Genomic DNA, 20,190 nt, shown 5'->3' with positions numbered 1-20,190 from the left:
TTGTCATAACAATTTTGAGACGAATGTTGTGATGTTATTGAATAAAGTTCAAGATTGCATGTAAGTTTTGTAAGCGCGTGTCTGTTTTTTTTTATTATATATATAACCTGTTGTCGTTGATGGAATATGTTCATTTGTTTTCTGCGGTTTGCATGTTGTGTTCACTATCATTTTATTTGTTTGTGCATTTCTCTAATATGAATGTTTGTACGTATGTTTGAGTTGTATTTTTGTCACGTAGTGTTAAGCGATATTTATTTTTAACATTTTCATTATTCGGGAGGTTTGGCATGCCATTAAACCAGATTCAACCTACAATTTTCTCTTACAATTGCCTGTACCAAGTAATGAATATGGCAGTTGTTACCAAATAGTCCGTTTATATTTGTGTTGGCGTTAGTTTTTGTTGAACTTGCTTGTTCCTGTTGTGCTTCCTCTTGTGTTTTCCTCTAATAGTTGATGTGTTTCCCTCGGGTTTGGTTTATAGCCTTTTAACCACCGGTATACTACCGTAATCTTTATGTGGGTTCTTACCGTGGCTGGCACCGACATGATAATGAAATAGTAAACGAAGCTTTTCAAAAATGTATAAACATGTGTTAAGTGTAAATTGGACAATAGTATTGCATCTATATTGTTTTTTTACAGGCAAAATTTTAACTTACGCAAACGTCGACGATATTGGGAAAGATCACCTTAAGGGATGGAAAATTTATTTTTGACAAGTTAAGCTCCAATTTTTTTTTTTTTAAATTTTTGTTTGTGTCATTGCTTATTAATAATAAATGCTACTTAAACTGACTCAGTAAAAAAACAAAAATGCTCAAATTAAGAATTTAAATCTTGAATTATGTTAAATATGCAAAAGTAGGTTCAACTAACATAGGTTCAGAAGAAGTGATGGGAAAACATGGCCTTGGAGAAATTACCAACAATGGTGAAAGATTAGTAGAGATGTGTACTATGAACAATCTGATAATTGGTGGAACAATCTTTGAACATAAAAACATACACACAGCCACATGGGTGTCTCCAATAGGAAAGTGAAAAACCAGATCGATCACATACTAATTAATAAGAAATGGAGGTCATCACTATTAGATGTGAAAGTGAAAAGAGGTGCAGATGTAAACAGCGATCATTACCTAGTCATTGGAAAGATCAGACTAAAATTCAGGAAAAATAAATGCAAAACACCAAGCAAGATCATAGACTTTGGAAAACTTAAGCAATCTGAAATACAACAAAACTTCAATATAGAACTGAAGAACATATTTGAGGTCTAACAACTTGAAGAAAATGAGATTGACATAAACTCTAAATGGCAACATATGAGTGAAATTTATTTAAAAACAAGTGAAGACATCTTAGGTTACAAAAATAAAGAAAGAAAGGAATGGATGGATATTTGAAAAAACCTGGGCTCTAATTATGAAAAGAAAAGCGTTAAAATCAAAAACCAACCAAGCAACAGGAGAACAACAAGAGGGAATGAAAGATCTATATAACAGTAAGGAAAAAGAAGTGAAAAAGAATGCAAAGGCAGACAAAAAGGCATATATAGATTGCAGAAGAGGCTGAAAATGCATCTAGAGTTGGAGATATGAGAAAGCTATATAACATTACAAAACAAAAGAGGGATGAAAGATACCAAAGGGACAGTCAAACTCATAAATCCAAAACAAACTGACAACGCTATGGCTAAAAATGAAAAAGACAAACAGAAAAACAATAGTACACATGACACAACATAGAAAACTAAAGAATAAACAACACGAACCCCACCAAAAACTAGGGGTGATCTCAGGTGCTCCGGAAGGGTAAGAAGTTCCTGCTCCACATGTGACACCCGTCGTGTTGCTTATGTGATTACAAATCCGGTAAATAGTCTAATTCGGTAGTTCACATTCATGAAAGGGAAGGGGGTTGTAGTTACGACGTAAGGAACATATCCGATATCATTTGTGAAACGGTTATTCCATAACGGTCAACCAACTCGTGATGGCGTCCGTAAAATTTACGAAGGGATGATTTCAATTTCACCATTTGGAACTCTTGGTTTAATAGCTTCCTTGTGAGCAGTAACCCTCTATCAAGAAAATCATGATAGGAAATGCAAGCACGGGAATATCGTATCAATTGGGAGATATATACCCCGTATGCAGGTGCTGCTGGAATGTTGCTACTTAGAAATGGAAAGTTCACAATTGGAAAGCTGAAATCATCTCTTTTGTCGTAAAGTTTTGTTTTCAACCGACCCTCATTATCAATTTCTAGATGTAAGTCAAGATATGAAGAAAACAACTTAGTTGCAGGGTAAATACCAACAGTACTAACATCAAAGATAAAGATGGTCAGACAATATGCAAATTTGAGAAACAACTGTAAAGATGGAAAGAGCATTTTGAAGAGGTGTTGAATAGGCCTGAATCAGAAATCTCAGTTGACAGGACAGAGGAAGCTCCACCACCAATAGAAATAGAAATGGGATCCATAACAGATGATTAGATCAAAGCAGCCATTAAAAAACTTAAAAACAACAAGGCTCCTGGGGTAGATTGGCATACCAGCAGAAGTTCTAAAATCAGACATAAATCTCAACGTGAACATCCTACGTGATTTGCTGAATGAAATATGGGGAAAAGAAATACTACCTACTCAGTGTAGAATAATTCTAGAACGAATCAAAGACAAAATCTATTCCATTCTACGGGAGAAACAACGTGGATTTAGAACAAACCGTGCATGTATAGATAACATCCTCATACTGAGAAATATTATAGAACAGGCACTAGAATGGAGGTCACCCATATATATAAATTGTGTGGATTTCGAAAAAGCATTTGATAGCGTCCATAGAGAATCACTTTGTTACATCATGAGTATGTATGGAATTCCACAGAAAATAATTTACATCATTATGGAAATGTATGATGGCTTTAGATGTGCAGTCAGACATGATGGAAAACTATCAGATTGGTTTTTAATAACATCTGGAGTAAGACAGGGATGCATAATATCTCCTTTTCTCTTTATATTGGTGGTTGACTGGGTAATGAAGGAGACAACAACTGAATATCAGGGTATACAGTGGGGACTAACAACATTTTTTGAGGACATGGACTTTGCTGATGATATCAACCTCTTTTTTCATACACATGCACACATGCAGAAAAAGACAGATAAAGTAACATCAGAGGCAGCGAAAGTAGGACTAAAGATTAATGCAAAGAAAACTAAGGTGATGAAGATAGGTACAAAGAGCAACAAATCAATAACAGTGAACAGAAAAGAACTGGAACAAGTAAACTCATTCAACTATCTTGGTAGTATAGTTAATGCAGAAGGAAATATGGAAGAAGAAGTGAATGTCCGTATTGGCAAAGCAGCTTCTGCATTCAAAAACCTGAATAACATATGGAAAACAACAAAATATCCAGGAAGACAAAGATCAGAGTGTATGTAAGCAATGTTAGATCAGTTCTGTTGTACGGTTCAGAAACATGGGGAACAACCAAAAAAGTAGTAAGTTGAATTAGAGGATTCGAAGGACGCTGTTTGAGACGAATAATTAACATCAGATGGCCAAGTGTAATTTCAAACAGTGAACTATCAGAAAAAACAGGTGTGAAGAATATAGTGAATAAGATCATGAGAAGGCGGTGGAAATATATTGGACATATACTGCGAATGGATAACAACCGGCATGTGAAAAAGGTATTGACATGGACACCACAAGGGACAAGAAAGCCTGGAAGACCGAAAGGCACATGGAGAAGAGTTATAGCAGCAGAGATTAAAAGACATGGTTACACCTGGAATCAAATAGAAAAAATCGCGAAAGATAGAACGAGTTGGAGGTCCCTTGTTGATGCCTTATGTGTTCCAGAACATGAAGAGGATTAAGTAAATAAGTAAGGTTAAATATAGTTTAATTTTGATGAAAGAAATTAATCTTGTCTTGATGTCATTGATGTGATGTACCATTTTCTGTATTAATAATTTCCAGGGAATAGGTAAATATATTTTTTCATTTCTTTAGATTTTTACTTCACCTGCTTTATTTCTGTTTCTTTTATATATTGCATAGCCCATTGAGATAACAAGTACACACGTTACTGCTCCAAAACATAGACCAACAATTATTGAAACGTTATCTGTCTTTCCTGAAATTGAAGTGAAAAATACTACTTCAACAACTGCAGTAAGCTCATGTTGATAATGCCAATCAAATAAAACTCTAGCATGAAAAGAAGATAAAACTTCAAATGAAACGTCTTTGTTTTTGTTTTGATAATTTGAATTAAACTGTTGATGCTTTCTCATCAGTAGTTTGTGTCTTTCGTCATTTTATTAGTTGTAGTAGTGATAAGTTAATGATTTAAATCCAAATTTAACAATATTGTTTAATTCTGTGTGTGTGTCACAACGAAGTACAAGGTAAGTGAGTTTGTTCAATCCAATATTGTTTAACCTTGTTACAATCCTTGATGATCCTGTCAGTTTGCTATTCGGGGGCGTGTTGAAGTTTACATCACCGTATCGTTTGTGCTCATTATAAAAGTATAAACGATGATCAGCAGTTGCTTGCATCCTCTTTAATTTTTCTAGTTAGATTTTATGCATGATAATGTTAAGAAATTGTTGGCAATAACGACAACGAAGACGACAAAAGTGTACGCAGTTCGTTCTATCTTTATTTAGCGAAGTGAGGAACTGGTATGCATATCCTAAATGAGTACGTGGTGGTAAATGTGAATGAGTGTAACATTAAGTAATCTTTGTGCAAAATTCCTTCCATAAGGGCTGATTCGTTTGCAATTACACTCAGGATGATTTTAAAGGTTGCATCTCATATGCCAGAAATTACGACCGCTCGACGTTTGTGACGTGACATTCCAAACAATGACGTCATTCGATATATGATGTCATGCCTTAATGACCGTTACATTTGTGAGACATTTCAGAAACATATTACACTTTTTTTTATTTTCGGTCTTTTATTTTGATAAAGGTACAGCACTGATGAGAAACTTGCATAAATTAAAACATGAACCTATGTGTCCCTCCGGCACAGTCGGTGTTAACACATGTGTCCCTCCGGTAGCAAGAGGGTTAAGCAACGTCATTAGTGTAATATTTTATGGAACTTGAAAAATTTTGAGAGCAAGAAGGTTACAGTATAATTGTGTTTCTGCTTTGTATATTACGTTAATTTATTAGTTCCGATATTTATTGTCTGTTGTCTCTTTCAGTATAATAAAGAACTTACTTACTGGATATTCGTGGAATGTTTATTGTTCCCTCGACTACAACTATTGCCTTCGCATACGCCTAATTGCAATAGTTGCACCTCGGGAGAGAGAAACTCACGATTCCACGCATACCAAGTCAATGAGTCTAATTAAATATATTTGCTGGTGGTTCTTTTATTTATTTAATCAATGAAAGTTATTTTAAGTTCTTACATGTTATTGTCGGGTTACTGCTCACAAGGAAGCTATTAAACCAAGAGTTCCAAATGGTGAAGTTGAAATCATCCCTTCGTAAATTTTACGGACGCCATCACGAGTTGGTTGACCGTTATGGAATAACCGTTTCACAAATGATATCGGATATGTTCCTTACGTCGTAACTACAATCCCCTTCCCTTTCATGAATTTGACCTACCGAATTAGACTATTTACCGGATTTGTAATCACATAAGCAACACGACGGGTGCCGCATGTGGAGCAGGATCTGCTTACCCTTCCGGAGCACCTGAGATCACCCCTAGTTTTTGGTGGGGTTCGTGTTGTTTATTCTTTAGTTTTCTATGTTGTGTCATGTGTACTATTGTTTTTCTGTTTGTCTTTTTCATTTTTAGCCATGGCGTTGTCAGTTTGTTTTAGATTTACGAGTTTGACTGTCCCTTTGGTGTCTTTCGTCCCTCTTTTATTGTTCATGTCTTAATAGAAGTCAATAACAATGGAGTGTCGTACAACATATGAACTTTGGTATGCAACGTGTATTACCTTTATCCATATTATCTCTTGCTGTGTTAACCATAGACTTGTTTCGTTCATCGCCATATCCTTGAATTATTAACATAATGGTAATTATTTTTACATTTTGATTATTTATTATATGTAAAACTGATATTATTTGAATAAAGTAAATACAAATAATTAATTTTCAATACTTTCTCAGTATGATTAACCACAGAAAATGTTGGAATCGTAGATCATCTAATCATACACTGTTGCACATTAAAAGTTGTAGACTCCCATTTGTTCTCTCAAATAAGACGTGTACAACTTTTAATGTATTAGATAAAAGTTGTTGTCCGTTCGTTTGATGTGTTTTGTTATTTGATTTTGCCATTTAGATGATACTGTAATCATACAAACGCATATGGTTTTAAATTAATATCAGTAGGGATGTCGTGTTTAACTTGGGCGTGGTTTGTTTTATGATGCTATTAAATTAAAAGTCTATAAACAATTCCACAACACCTTTACACGTAGATCCTGTTTGTCCATTTGGTAATCATGATCCAGGAACTACTGGACAGTTAAACAACAAAACACCCAAACTCCAAGTGAAGTGCATTTGAGATTTTCATATGCTGAATAATTTCAAATGTAAAAATCATGAAAGGTAGTTTGATACCCTCTTTTTTAGAAAAGACGATTGAAATACTTAATTCAAGATCGACCGAAGACAAAAGTGACATAAAACTCATAAGACGAATAAAAATAACAAAAAGAGGAAAGCCTGTTCTGAAGGGTATATCAAGAAAACCTGATACAATACCGGAGGGAAAACAATGTATGCATTGTGACGATCAATTGTACGCCTAGACATTATATCAACTAAAATTGATATCGGTACTGTTAAAGTGCTGTTTAAAGCCTATATTTCTATGAGTTCAATATCATTAATTTCATAACAAACTTTTAAAGTAGAATTGAAATACTTTTGTCGGAACAATAAGACTAAAACAAAATATCGACGATTCTTCTAGCCTCCTTCACATGTATGATAGAGGACTTCATCTTAAGGAAAATATTGATGGGAATACATTGATTGATTAGCGTTTGATTTCACTTAAGCACTCAACATGCGGGGTTCCAACTCTCAACATTAGTGTTCATAGGCTAGTGATACAGTAGTTAAACTACTAAGATCACTCGACCACCGAGCCCCTAATGGAAATGTAAAAAAAAACTAACTCATAGTGATTCATATGATTTGAAACCTGCTAGAATGATTGTAAAGACGTAGGATAATCGGTTTGTAAGTTGGCCAACATTCATAGAAACACATGTACAAGTAAAAAATAATATTTTACTAAAACAAAACTAAACGAAATCAAACAAAACTAAACATAATTATAACATGCAAATGAATAAAAATAAACAAAATAAACAACTGAAATGTTAGTAAGTATAAACTGAAACTAATCAGAAAAATGTCTAATCACATCTTCTACTGTACACTCTGTTTGCGGTCAAGATCTAGGACGTTGATATTTCAGATTGTATTATTCTAAACTTTCACTTTACCAAAATTTTCACTATTTAATATTGACTTGTATACACTTGTAACATCAATAAGATGTATGGCTCACTATATATTCACTTATTAAATATATTTCACTAATTGCATAGCTTTTATATTGAAATGCCACTTCCAGTAAATCAAACACGGACTTCAGGTAAAACTAACACCAACTTCCGGTGAAATAAACCACAGATTCTATAAACGCAAATACGTTATTTCTGCCACATAACATAACATATATATATATATATATTGGTCGTTGTATGATACGTTAAACTAAACCTCACAACTGTTATTTGGGAAGATCTGTGTCAATAAATGGGACGTACGTTGTCCGACCATTTAAAAGTTGCCACTCCAAAACTGAGCATTAAATCTGCATGGACCAACCCTTGAGCTAATTCATTATATTGTCCTGTGAAACTCCATGTCCTGAATTGACAATTCTGAGATATCACCAAATATAAGTGAACTGCAGCAGACAAAACGTCAGTTCACATCAAAATCTAGGTGTGCTCTGCCTAACCACTTTACCTGTATGAAAAACCATGCGCTACTTGTCACATGATTTTTAGCTGGCGCGTAAATGAATGATTAGGCTAATCAAGGTGCAATTTATACATACCTTTAAAAACCATGAAAATAAGATAGTGAGCTGCCTTTCATGAATTACAATATATGAATATTAAGCAAACAATTAATAAAAGACTGTCATACAAGTGATTGGTAAAGTTAGCTATAAAAACCATGTTAAATCCATTAAAGTTTACCTATGAAAATGCCTGTACCAAGTCAGGAATATGACAGTTGTTATCCATTCGTTTGAGCTTTTGATTCTGCCATTGGATTAGAAGCTTTCCGTTTTGAATTTTCCTTGTTATAACAAGTTATTTTCTTAAATTAAAAAGGCTAAAACAATATGCTGCATGAAAATCAAACAATCTAGGTATATGCATAAATCGATATATCATTCAGTGGTACAAATGCCTGTGAAAGAGATAATAAAACTTATTAAACTGGCAAAAATTAACACTCCTATTCCAAACGAAATTGATATATATTTGAAATATGAATATTTTCTTTAGCATTTGCAATAATCTTTTATTGAAGTGTTGAGCATTTAAAATATATGGCAAGAATGAAAAAACAAGAATATGTCTAAGTTAAATGAGCATTACTCTTTACTCAAAGGAGTGAAATCAAATTAGCACTGCATTTTATATCTACATATAGAAAATATTTATAACAACAGGTCAAGTTATACCGTAAACTTCTAATACTTTCAGTCTACCTTTCGTTAACCTATTACAATAAAACAAACTCATGTAAGTGATACGAAATTTGGACATCTACTTTAACATACCTTTATCATCGGAATGTAATGTTGTAACGTTTTTCAATATTTTCGTTAAATTGTAAAATCCACAGTGACAAGCGTAAACTATATTTAGGTCTCGTGGTGTGACATTTTTTATCACAAGCAAATAGTCTCCTTTGTCATGAAATACTGAGTATTTTGTGCGGTTAAAAACCCGAACATCGAACGATATAACTTCTTTTTCTGGACCTCCAATCCATTTAAAGATTCCCGATCCAAAACATCCACTACTACCAGTCGCCATACATTTTAAACGTATGTCAACGCCATAAAATATCGGTACTGTCGTCAGTTCCCAAGAGACTATAATATAATATTAAATGTATAATTTCAACAACTGCTTAAATATTCCAATGATTGAGATAAGGCATTCAGAATTCTGACGATCGTGCATATTATTTTCTCTGCCTTCTTTCCTTTTTTTATCTCTAAAATTTGATCGTTGAGAATAAAGTAAAACATCTCGTTTCTTGTTGTCCCAAAATCATTAAATAATTATGCATTTTTTTCTTTTTGTTGCGAATACATATTTACAGTTTATATATGATGTGTAAGATCGCAATTGTATGTTAAACATTTTATCTGCATGAACACTAACCAATCAAAATAGAAATAAATGGTTATACAGTCAACCCTGCTTGAAGAAATTTTTTGTTAACAGACACTTTGTTTTGTCTTGTCAGGTGACTCTTCCTTTTCCTTTTTATGTCATTGTTTTTTTTTACATCTTTATTAAAATGATATAAAGACAAGTAAATCAATTCAAATTAGCCTTTTTTTGTATGCACCGAAGCGTCACTAAAACAAACGCAATGTCCAGAATTCAAATTTTGTTGTGAATTTAGTTTTCTTTTCTTTTTTAATTAAATCTAATACGGTCAACAGAGAATGACGTGGAAAATACGAATTAAAAAATGCATTATGAGTTCAACATACCTGAACAATTTTTTTCAGACATCACACTAAGCACTGTTGACAAAAGAATAAAGATCGTTCTTAAGCTTTGATTCTCTTTTCTTGATTTAATATCTGAAAGATTTTACAAAGAAAGACGATAGATACCAAAAACATTCACACTCGTAAGTTGAAAAACTAGAGGCTCTCAAGAGCCTGTATCGCTCACCTGACTCTACTTGGGTTTTTGAAATCATATGAAAAAAGATAAAATTTGGCTACAAATTAACAACACTTGGTCAGCACCTGATTAGGAAAGGAGTATTCATGCTATGTTTGGTTTCATTCAATTCAGTGTTTCTCTAGAAGAAGACTTTTGTATGCATTTCCCGAAGGGTCCTATGTTAAACTAAGCCCCTCGCTGGCGGCCATCTTGGATTATGGATCCGCTACAAAGTAACAACACTTGGTCAGCATCTCATCAGGAACATTCATGCTATGTTTTTTTTCATTCAATTCAGTGGTTCTCTAAAAGAAGAATTTTGTATGTAATTCCCATTACGGTCCTATGTTGAAATAAGCCCCCCTCCACTGGGGGCCATCTTGGACGTTGGATTGGCGACAAAGCAACAACACTTGGTAAGCATCTCATAAGGCACATTCATGCTATGTTTGTTTTCATTCCATTTAGTGGTTTTCTAAAAGAAGACATTTGTATGTATTTCTAAAAGGGTCCTATGTTAAATCAAGTTCCCCGCTGGCAGCCATCTTTGATGATGGATCGGCTACAAAGTAACAACACTTGGGCAGCACCTCACAAGGAGCATTCATGCTATGTTTGATTTCATTCCATTCAGTTGTTCTCTAATAGAAGTCATTTGTATGCCTTTCCCGTAGGGACCTATTTTAAACTAAGTCCCCCACTGGCGGTCATCTTGGATTATGGATCAGCTATTAAGTAACAACACTTGGTAAGCACCTCATAAGGAACATTCATGCCATGTTTGGTTTCGTTCCATTCAGTGGTTCCCTAGAAGAAGTTCAAAATGGAAAAAAAATTACGCCGACGACGGACGACGACGACGACGGACGACGGACGACGACGACGGACGACGGACGCCAAGTGATGAGAAAAACTCACTTAGCCCTTCGGGCCAGGTGAGCTAAAAATGAAAACAACAGATTAACACCAGTTCACAAAACACAACATAGAAGACAAAAGATTGTGCAAACAACCGTATGATGAGGTGCTCCAAAAGTGTAAGCAAATCCTGCTCAACATATGGCCACCGTCATATTAATCATGTTCAAACTATAATTTATACAAAACTTTGAATTTTTAAAAATCTAAGGCTTTTCTACCTCCGGAATATATTACCTTAGCTGTATTTGGCAAAACCTATACGAATTTTTGGTTCTCAATGCTCTTCAACTTCGTACTCTGTTTAACTGTTTAAACATTTTTTGATTCAAGCGTCACTGATTATTCTTTGTAGACGAAACGCTTTCTGGCGTAAATATAAAATTTTAATCCTGATATCTATGATTAGTTTATGTGCAACAACTGGGTCGATGCCACTGCTGGTGGAGATTTAGTTCCCCGAGGGTATCACCAGTCTAGGAGTCAGCACTTCTGTGTTGACATGAGTTATCATTGATATGTTTATAATTATTAATTAACTGTAAACAAAACTTTAATTTTTTGTAAAAAACCTAAGACTTTTCTACCTCAGGAATAGATTACCTTAGCTGTATTTGGCAATAATTTTAGGGATTTTTGGTCCTCAATGTTTTTTCAAATTAGTACGGTATTTGGCATTTTAAAAATGTTTATGATTCGAGCGTCACTGATGAGTCTTTTGTAGACAAAACGCGCGTCTTGCGTAAATATAGAACTGTAATCCCGGTATCTATAATGAGTTTATTAGTATACAAATGGAAAAAAGTATTGCAACACCAAATTGAAATTAAAATTAAAAAAACACTCTTTATTTTTTGTGATATGATTTGGTAAAATAGAACTAGTTAAACATTATTTAAGTATCACCTGAGTTTAATCAATAAATATCGACTCGATAAGTTTTTATCTGCACATGTAGCTACTATACCCGTACACAGCAAAACAGATGTTTTTAACCTCATTGTTTTCAACACTTTAAATAACCAAGTTTTAAAGTTATATGATTGACACCTTGTAATGGGTCCTTGACAACTCTTAACTGCAGCAGGATGGCAGATTATCAGCATGAGAGAAGCAGGGATGTCGCTGTAACAACTGCACGTATTGTTGGTCATCACCATTCCACTATAAGTCGTTTTGAGAATAAAAATCAGGAAATAAACGATTTTAAAGACCTTCCGAGATAATGAAGACCCCCTATACCATTTGCTAGGGAAAATCAAGCATAATGAAGGTTGGTCAGAAGGAAACCCATTGCATACAAGACAATCCTAAAAAGAGAGTGGTGGGCATACAAGAGCATTTTAACAAGAACTGTTCGAGATCGACTCATCGCTACTGGTCATCGTGCGATAAGACCATTTCGGAGACCTTTGCTTACGAACAGACACACAGTTTTCCGTATCGAATGTAGTGCAGAGCTCGCAAAAGTTGGAAATGAGCATCGTGGAGGAAGATCCATTGTTCCAATGGAATTCGTTTCATCTTCCTTGGCCCGATCGTAGCCCGGATTTGAACAGTGTCGATCATATATGGGACACTTTTGGGCGGAAAGTGCGCGAAAGGACAACCCAGTTCAAACACATCATGAAATAAACAATGCCCTTCATCAGAAATGGTTGCTGCTACCTTAGCAACAAATTAGTCGATTTCTGGCAGCAATCAGAAGACGTTTAGACGCGGTTATTCGTTTGAATGGAGGCTGCGCACAAAGTGCTAATTCTTTGGCGTATAACGATCAACCATGATGTGAACAGTCATCTGAAGATTAATTTTGAAATGTCTGACATTGTAAAGTTCGACTACAGTAAAAGTTGTAAAATGCAGTTTTTTGTACAAAAAACACTTCATTTTGTTATTAAAATTGTGGTTATATAAATCATTTTTTTTTCAAACATTTTTTGTTCGTTTGAATGCCAATCATAAACTATGTTTCAATAATATTATACAAATATTTTATTATATTTCATCCGCAAAAAGAGGCTGATTTTTCAAGTTTAAAAAAATCAAGGTGTTGCAATACTTTTTTCCATGTGTATAGATCTGTTTTGGGGAAATGGATGGGATTTTGTATACGACAAACAAAACATATCCGTCGATATCTATGAAACAGACATTCCATAACGGTCAACCTTGTAATGCAGAAAGTGATGAAGGTGAATTCAAACCTTTTTAATATGCTGCTTGGATGATGAAACGAGCAGCTTTGGAACAGAAAATTTGTAGAAAAAAATCCAACCCCAAGCTTTGGTGCAAAAATTCCAACATTAAAAAGGGGAAATGTTTCAGCATTCCCTGATTGGTTGTTTACCTCTATTTTGTCATACTTTAATGAAAAAATTGTTTCAAGGCATACAAATCTTCTTAGAAGAATCGATTATTATTCTTAAATACACATAAATACTTCATTTTGATTCACTTTTCAGTGATGCAGAAACAGAATTTCCCCAGTAGATCTATACGTACATGAAAATATATTTTATTAAGATTATTGGTATAAAATGTACATTTTTGTTTTATATATCTATTCTACATGTTCTATATAAAGGAGGCTTTATCAAACAAGAAATTTCTATGTGTTTGTAAGTAGCAATATTACAAAATATAAATACTTAGAAAAAATAATAAACAATAAAACAAAGTCAGGGCTTTATTTTATTTTTTATTTGAAGACGGAGAAAAAATTATATTTTTTCCGAAACAAATTATTGTCAGAAGGACATTTTATCTTTGAGGAAATTTGTTCTCTGCAGTGGTTTTTCATTTTAACTATATTTTGAATTTGGTCTGACAGTGGTTACAAACCTGTCATGTGTTTTGTTGCCGGCTCCCATTTTAGGAAAGGGGTTATATTGAAAAAGAAAAAACAATTATGAAATGTAGTAGTTTGAACTTTTTGTTCTTTTCTAAATCATTCTGAACTTAGTATGACTTAGGCGATATAAGGCTTGGCTTGAAACATGGATTCCAATTCAGTCCCCATGAGTTGTATTTAACAAAATAAAGTAAATTTTATATTATTCTAGAACAAATAAAAACTTCAAACCCATATTAGTTCATGGAACCACCAGTCCTTCATTTGATGGAAGAGTTAATGATATGATAAAGGAAATTAGATTCTTTGCTTTTCTGAGTACAGAAATATAAAAAAAAATGGACTTTATATTTCTAACAAAAATGTCAAGTTATTTTAAAGAACATGTGTACATATATATGCAATAAAAGTTATGGACAATGCCAAGAGTATCAGGATATTTTCTGGGTGTGACAGCTACACAGTATTTTTCAACTTAAAACCAAATCCCCAATCATGTATAACAAATAACGAAATATTGCAAAACATGCTATACACATGTTAAAATTAAAATGCCAATAAACTGTAAACTGAAAAATAACTTTTCACTATAAATTGCACATAATTTTAGGAAATTGTAATGCATATACTCAAATTGAAAACAAAACACATCACAACATAAAACAGGGCCTGGCGTGTTAAAAATGATTAATTTATCAACAGCATTTTATCTAAGTATAAATGGTATCACCAGAGACAAATTATATAAAACAATCTCTGGTAACATATGCTGAAATATATGTAATAATAAATAGTTCAAAAATAATAATATATTTTAAATCCTCATCAAATGCATGTACTTGTACATGCAGATAAGCTAAACATTTGTAAAACTAGAGAATCAACTAAAACTCATTAATAGAGATTGGTTTAGGTAAGCTGGAAGCAGATTGGACAATCATCTATGGAACAGCTAAAGAATGACTGTTAGAAGATGAAAGGGAATAAGCACAAACAATATTATATCATGATGTGATATCATCTTCATTCCTTTGAAATTTCATCTGAAAGCTACAAAATAAGGATCTGACTCTATTAAAACTGTATTTTCCTCTGTCTTTAATCTATGATATATCAAATCTCTGGGTGTTTACAATGAATTCATGTCATTCAGGACAAATCCTAACAAGTGTCACAACAATTTACACCTGGACATCCAAAATAATAATGCACTGCTAAAGGAATGTTATTGGTAGGTTTATGTACATTTTCTTAGATGTATAATATGCCAAATTCATAATATTTGTGTGATTTATAAGAAAGTAAAACACATTTTGCTATTGTATTGTATTATTGTGTACTGAAAGACATCATTGGGGCATTAAAAAATGGGGATAACTCACACTTATAAAATAATAGATTATGATCATTTCAAAGAAATGTTGACTTTCTTGTCCTTAGTGGTAAATTTGTCATATTTCTAAGATGTTTTGGTCAAGAGCAGAGAAGTTTCAAGAAAAAACAACAGGGAGTTCCGCTGGGCCTTATCATTTCGTGATGAGAAGTGAAAGTGTGCTCGTCGGTAACGTCATTTAATTATTCCAGTTTCGTTCTCCATGTTCCAGTTAACAATATAAACTTCTCATATTAATTTTCCTAGGTAAAACAGGCGTGTGTCAACTTATCCCAAGTTGAATATTTGTCATTGACAGTCGATGTTCAAAAATGGCGGTTTCGAAGACTGAAAATAATTGATCTGCATTTCTTATTCATTTCTATGACTCCTTATATCTCTGATAATTGTGAAACTTATATCATGCATACCGCTCGTAATACGTTTCGTTTAATCTTCTTTTATTTGTTTTTATTAATATTACTTTTATTGTTTGGTCTGTTTTTAGAGATATACATTTGACGTATGTCGTTTTAAATTGTGTGCTTTGTCCGTGTTACTTTTATGTTACAGTATAACATACCACCATCGTGTTATTGTTCTATTATATTTTTTGCTTGATTTGAATGACAAATTATTTTATATCACTACCTGTGTAACGTTGACATTCTGTCTTTTAAAAAAACGCGATTCTACGCCAAAGTTAACTTTAAAATTATGATTCGGTCCCAGTGCTTCAAATCATCCCTCGATCCTTAGTGGGTTGATATGGCATACATAGATAAATTAGAAAAATAAGTAGGCATTGAACAAAGTAGTTAAATGTGATATATGCTTTTTTGTGCTTCTTTGGTAAATATATTTTTGTTAAATTAAAATTAAAATTGAGACACAGTGTTGACTACTCTTCCTCTGTTTTGACATTTTTACCTATTATGTATGTTTGTTTTATTCACGCATCGTTGTCAATATAATGGAATTTGATGCGACTGTCATACAAGTGAGTGTTTAAGCGCTATAAACCAGGTTCAATCCATCATTTCTACAAAAATGCCTGTACCAAGTCAGGAATATGACATTTGTTGTCCATTTGTTTGACGTGTTTGTGCATTTGATTTTGCCATTTGATGATGGACTTTCCGTTTCGAATTTTCCTCGGAGTTTAGAATTTTTAAGATTTAAATAATAATTTTACAAATTTACGATTTACTACCGGGTCCTATTCCACGGGGAATTATTTGTCTGCTCAGCTAAATCTATTGACAACGTTCTCCGAAATTATCTTCACATGATTTACGAATTAAAAAATTCCGTGTTTTAAACAGACAAATCAGAGATTTGCTGTCCGGCTGCACGTACTGTGTTACAGCTCTAGATTCTATAGGCGAGTAAAGGAAACTCATGTCACCGAAAGCTGAAATTTTGGTTCAGTCTAGGTGGCCGAGAGGTATAGAGCGCTGGAAAAAGCAGGCAGTGTTGTTTCGATATCATAATAGCATCAATTTGAATCACATCGATGGAAAACAAATATTTGCTTCCGCAAATTTGCCGAATTAACATTTTGTCCTGATATTAAGAGTTATCATGAATATGATATGTGTTTTCAGTCGCGTATCATCTTCACTGGTAATCCAATAAATTGATCTGTCGTAGAGCTGTTATTTTAGACGTACTTATACATGTATATATATATATTAATTACGCCTTATGTAAGTGTAGCGGGATTGCTTCCCCACAGTACAGGTAGAACATATAAAGCCAGTCTTAATCAACTGAGCTAGGAAATCGATTCTTTGACTGACTGTCACGCAGACGACCGGGGTTCGAATCCCGGTGGTGACGATATGAATTTGTAGAGTAGATACGTGCTCTCCGGTTACATTTGGCGCCAGACTAAAAAATCCACGATGGTTATCTGGAGTATAGCCAGGGTTTGTGTTTTAAGAGTACTATATGAAGATATGATGACTCTTGTGGTGGGGGGATAGTGTAGCGGGGTTGCTTCATCTAAGTACAGGTAGAACATATAAAGCCAGTCTTAATCAACTGAGCTCGGAAATCGATTACTTGGCTCAGTGGGTTAACGCACTGACTGTCACGCAGACGACCGGGGTTCGAATCCCGGTGGTGACGATATGAATTTGTAGAGTAGAGACGTGCTCTCCGGTTACATAAAAAAGCCATATTTTGATTGGTTGATAGCCAGTATATTTTTCGAATATTCTATTTTGTTTCCCCTCATTTCAAACAAATATGCCTGTTTTCACCACTGCCGGTAAATTTTTCTCAAATACCATGGTATTTGCCATTTTGGATATTCCTTTTTCACCATCTCAAGCATCTTTTCGCCAAAAGTTTACGGATATAACGCTACAAAAAAAAAGCGAACTAACGCGTATTAGAACATGTATAATTCCCGCAGTTTTATGATAACTCCCTCTTATCCTTAAGATTATGCATAAACATGTTAATGCATTACAGCTTTCAGATAAAATAAATATCTTCACCAGTATAGAGAGTTTCAGTCCAAATCTATTCGGTGTAATTAAACAGATATATATTGTTATGGAGGGGTATTTGCGAAAAATACTAGTCTTGGGACTAAATTGTACAGTCCCTTGACTGACATTTTTCGCAAATACGCCTCCATAACATGATATATTAAAAATTGTTCAAAATACACTTAAGCTGCATTCTGCTATACTTAATTTGATTAGTTTTAAAACTTCTTTTATTGCAAATTCCCGACCTTATCAAATACGTAAAAGAAGGTGACATACTTTTAGGACTATTCCATTTAATAGTTCCCGTTGAAACATCGTTCAGACAACTCACTTGATTTGATTAATTCTACAATTTCTTTAACTAGGTCACATATCGTATATTGAACAGATATATCATGTTATGGAGAGGTATTTGCGAAAAATACCAGTAAAGGGACTGTATTACTTCCCGAGCCGTCAGGCGAGGGAAATTCTTTCACAAGACTGGTATTTTTCGCAAATACCCCTCCATAACATGAGATATCTGTTTAATTTCACTGAATAGATTTGGATTGAAACTCTCTGTACAGGTGAACAAAATTCATTTTTACTTGAAAGCTGTTATTCATTAACATGTTTATGCATGATTTTAAGGATAAGAGGATATTATCATAGAACCGCGGGAATTATAATTATATTAATACGCGTTAGCTCGCTTTTTAATGTAACGTCATATCCAAAATTTTGGTACTCGAGAGGGTAAAAAAGGAATATCCAAAATAGCAAATACCATGGTATTTAAGGCAAATTCACCGGCAGTGGTGAGAAACAGGCAAATTCGTTTGAAATGAGGAAAAATATTGGAATATGTGAAAAACACACTGGCTATCAACCAATCAAAATCTGGCTTTCTTATATAAGGTGTTATTAAATCATAAATACACTTACTTCTAATAAAATAACACTTGCTACATCCATTAACACATGTCATTTTGAAAGATGATTTGTCCACAGGTTTTTAGTTGCATGCGACGAACTTTTCTAGGTAACTTTTAGACGCTTATCTAAAAGATAAATGTTCACTGTTTTGTCGTGATGGAACAGTAAAGCAATTAAATATAAACATATGGATAAATACAACGAACTCAAATTTGTTAAAAATAAGATAAAATGATAAGCCTGGTACCTTTAATAACTATTAATACATCATTGACATACAACACAACTGACTGTAAACTTCAAACAAGTCTGCAAATAAATGTAGGAAAGATGTCAACAAACATTATATGTTGTTTTTATAGTAAATTTTTCAAAGACATCAGCAAATAAAAACAAGATTTTTGTAGGAAATCCACAGACTTTAATCCAAAGATTTTTGTTATAGAATTTGAAACATTGATTACTCACTTGATTTCCTGTGATGTGCTAGCTTTTAATATTTACAAAAAGTGTTAAACAACCTTTAAATTAGAAAAAAAACTAGAGTCACTAAAGTCGAACGCACCCTACAAGAAGGGGGGCTCATACAAGGTGTACTTGATTTGGTTCATATTTCTATTTTTTTTTAACCAATATCTAAATTTATGAACTTGTTTTTAGGGAATTATTGCTAGCACTGCATGTAATTATCCTCTATCAATCACCAAATTACTGTGCAAATATATTGTTACGGAATGGGTTTTTCATGATTTGAACGTATCTGAAGAAGTATGAATGATTGTTGATAAATGAATTTGTAACTTGTTACTGTTACTGTTAGGATAGACTAGTGAGAATTATGTAACTGCAAATTGACAAAGACGCCAACGAGAAAGTTTGTAGTTGACAGTACAAATGTATATACCGTGTATCGTATAAACTTCAAGATAAAGTACAAATTAGGAAAATCATTTAAAATATGGTAACAAAATAAAAAACACATTGTCTTAACCTCATGCGTACGAATCGCACATATTTACCCCAGTGTACAAATAAAATCCGAGCCGAAAACCCGATAGCTGTATGTTCTTCACGTACAGAGTTGTACAATCGAAACTTTCATAAAACATAAAAACCATAACGACGAATTAGGAGAAAACTATAAAGTATTTAACAAGATGCATTCCTTCAGCACATGGAAACTATCATGCAAGACCATATATTTTATTAGTATACTAGACACTTAATATGTATCTATAAGGTATTTGTACTTTCCAATGAACTTTTTAGGAAATGTACGAGAAATTCTTGGACAAAACCGATGACGTTTCACATAGTCTGTGTAGCTGCTGAAAGGCAGCTCATGTACCAGAAGGGAACTATATCTTCTAATATAAAGGTAATACAGTTCTAATGTTATTTCCGTCAGTAATTTGTTTCTAATTAGAGTAAAAATACGTTAAGTCAAAGAGAGGTGAAGGATAGAAAAATACATTAAAAAAACTTCAAGGATCATTCAAATTGAAAAGTCCTTGATCAATGGCAAAATCAAAATTAATGTTCAAATACACCACACGAATGGAATACAACAACCATATTCTATTC

General features: G+C 33.5%; 1 protein-coding gene across 1 annotated transcript; it reads right to left on the bottom strand.

Moving 5' to 3' along the window:
* Nucleotides 1-5,958: 5,958 nt before the first annotated feature.
* Nucleotides 5,959-18,719, bottom strand: LOC139483030 (uncharacterized). Its single transcript, XM_071267058.1, has 4 exons — nt 18,616-18,719; nt 9,860-9,952; nt 8,909-9,226; nt 5,959-6,074 (listed from the first exon to the last, which is right to left on the bottom strand). Exons 1-4 carry the CDS (start codon nt 18,656-18,658, stop codon nt 5,959-5,961), a joined length of 570 nt encoding a protein of 189 aa, XP_071123159.1. The 5' UTR covers nt 18,659-18,719.
* Nucleotides 18,720-20,190: the final 1,471 nt, after the last annotated feature.

Source organism: Mytilus edulis, chromosome 7 (genome assembly GCF_963676685.1).
Source record: "Mytilus edulis chromosome 7, xbMytEdul2.2, whole genome shotgun sequence".
NCBI classification, from domain to species: domain Eukaryota; kingdom Metazoa; phylum Mollusca; class Bivalvia; order Mytilida; family Mytilidae; genus Mytilus; species Mytilus edulis.
Note: the sequence above shows the minus strand (reverse complement) of the source record. Positions and strands in the feature narration are given on the sequence as shown.

Coding starts and splice junctions, on each gene's coding strand:
- LOC139483030 (XM_071267058.1), bottom strand. CDS start 18,658: ATGACATGTGTTAATGGATGTAGCAAGTGTTATTTTATTAGAA. Junction 9,953..18,615: donor CAAGTGTTATTTTATTAGAA/GTAAGTGTATTT, acceptor AAAATCTTTCAG/ATATTAAATCAAGAAAAGAG. Junction 9,227..9,859: donor GTCTGAAAAAAATTGTTCAG/GTATGTTGAACT, acceptor ATTATATTATAG/TCTCTTGGGAACTGACGACA.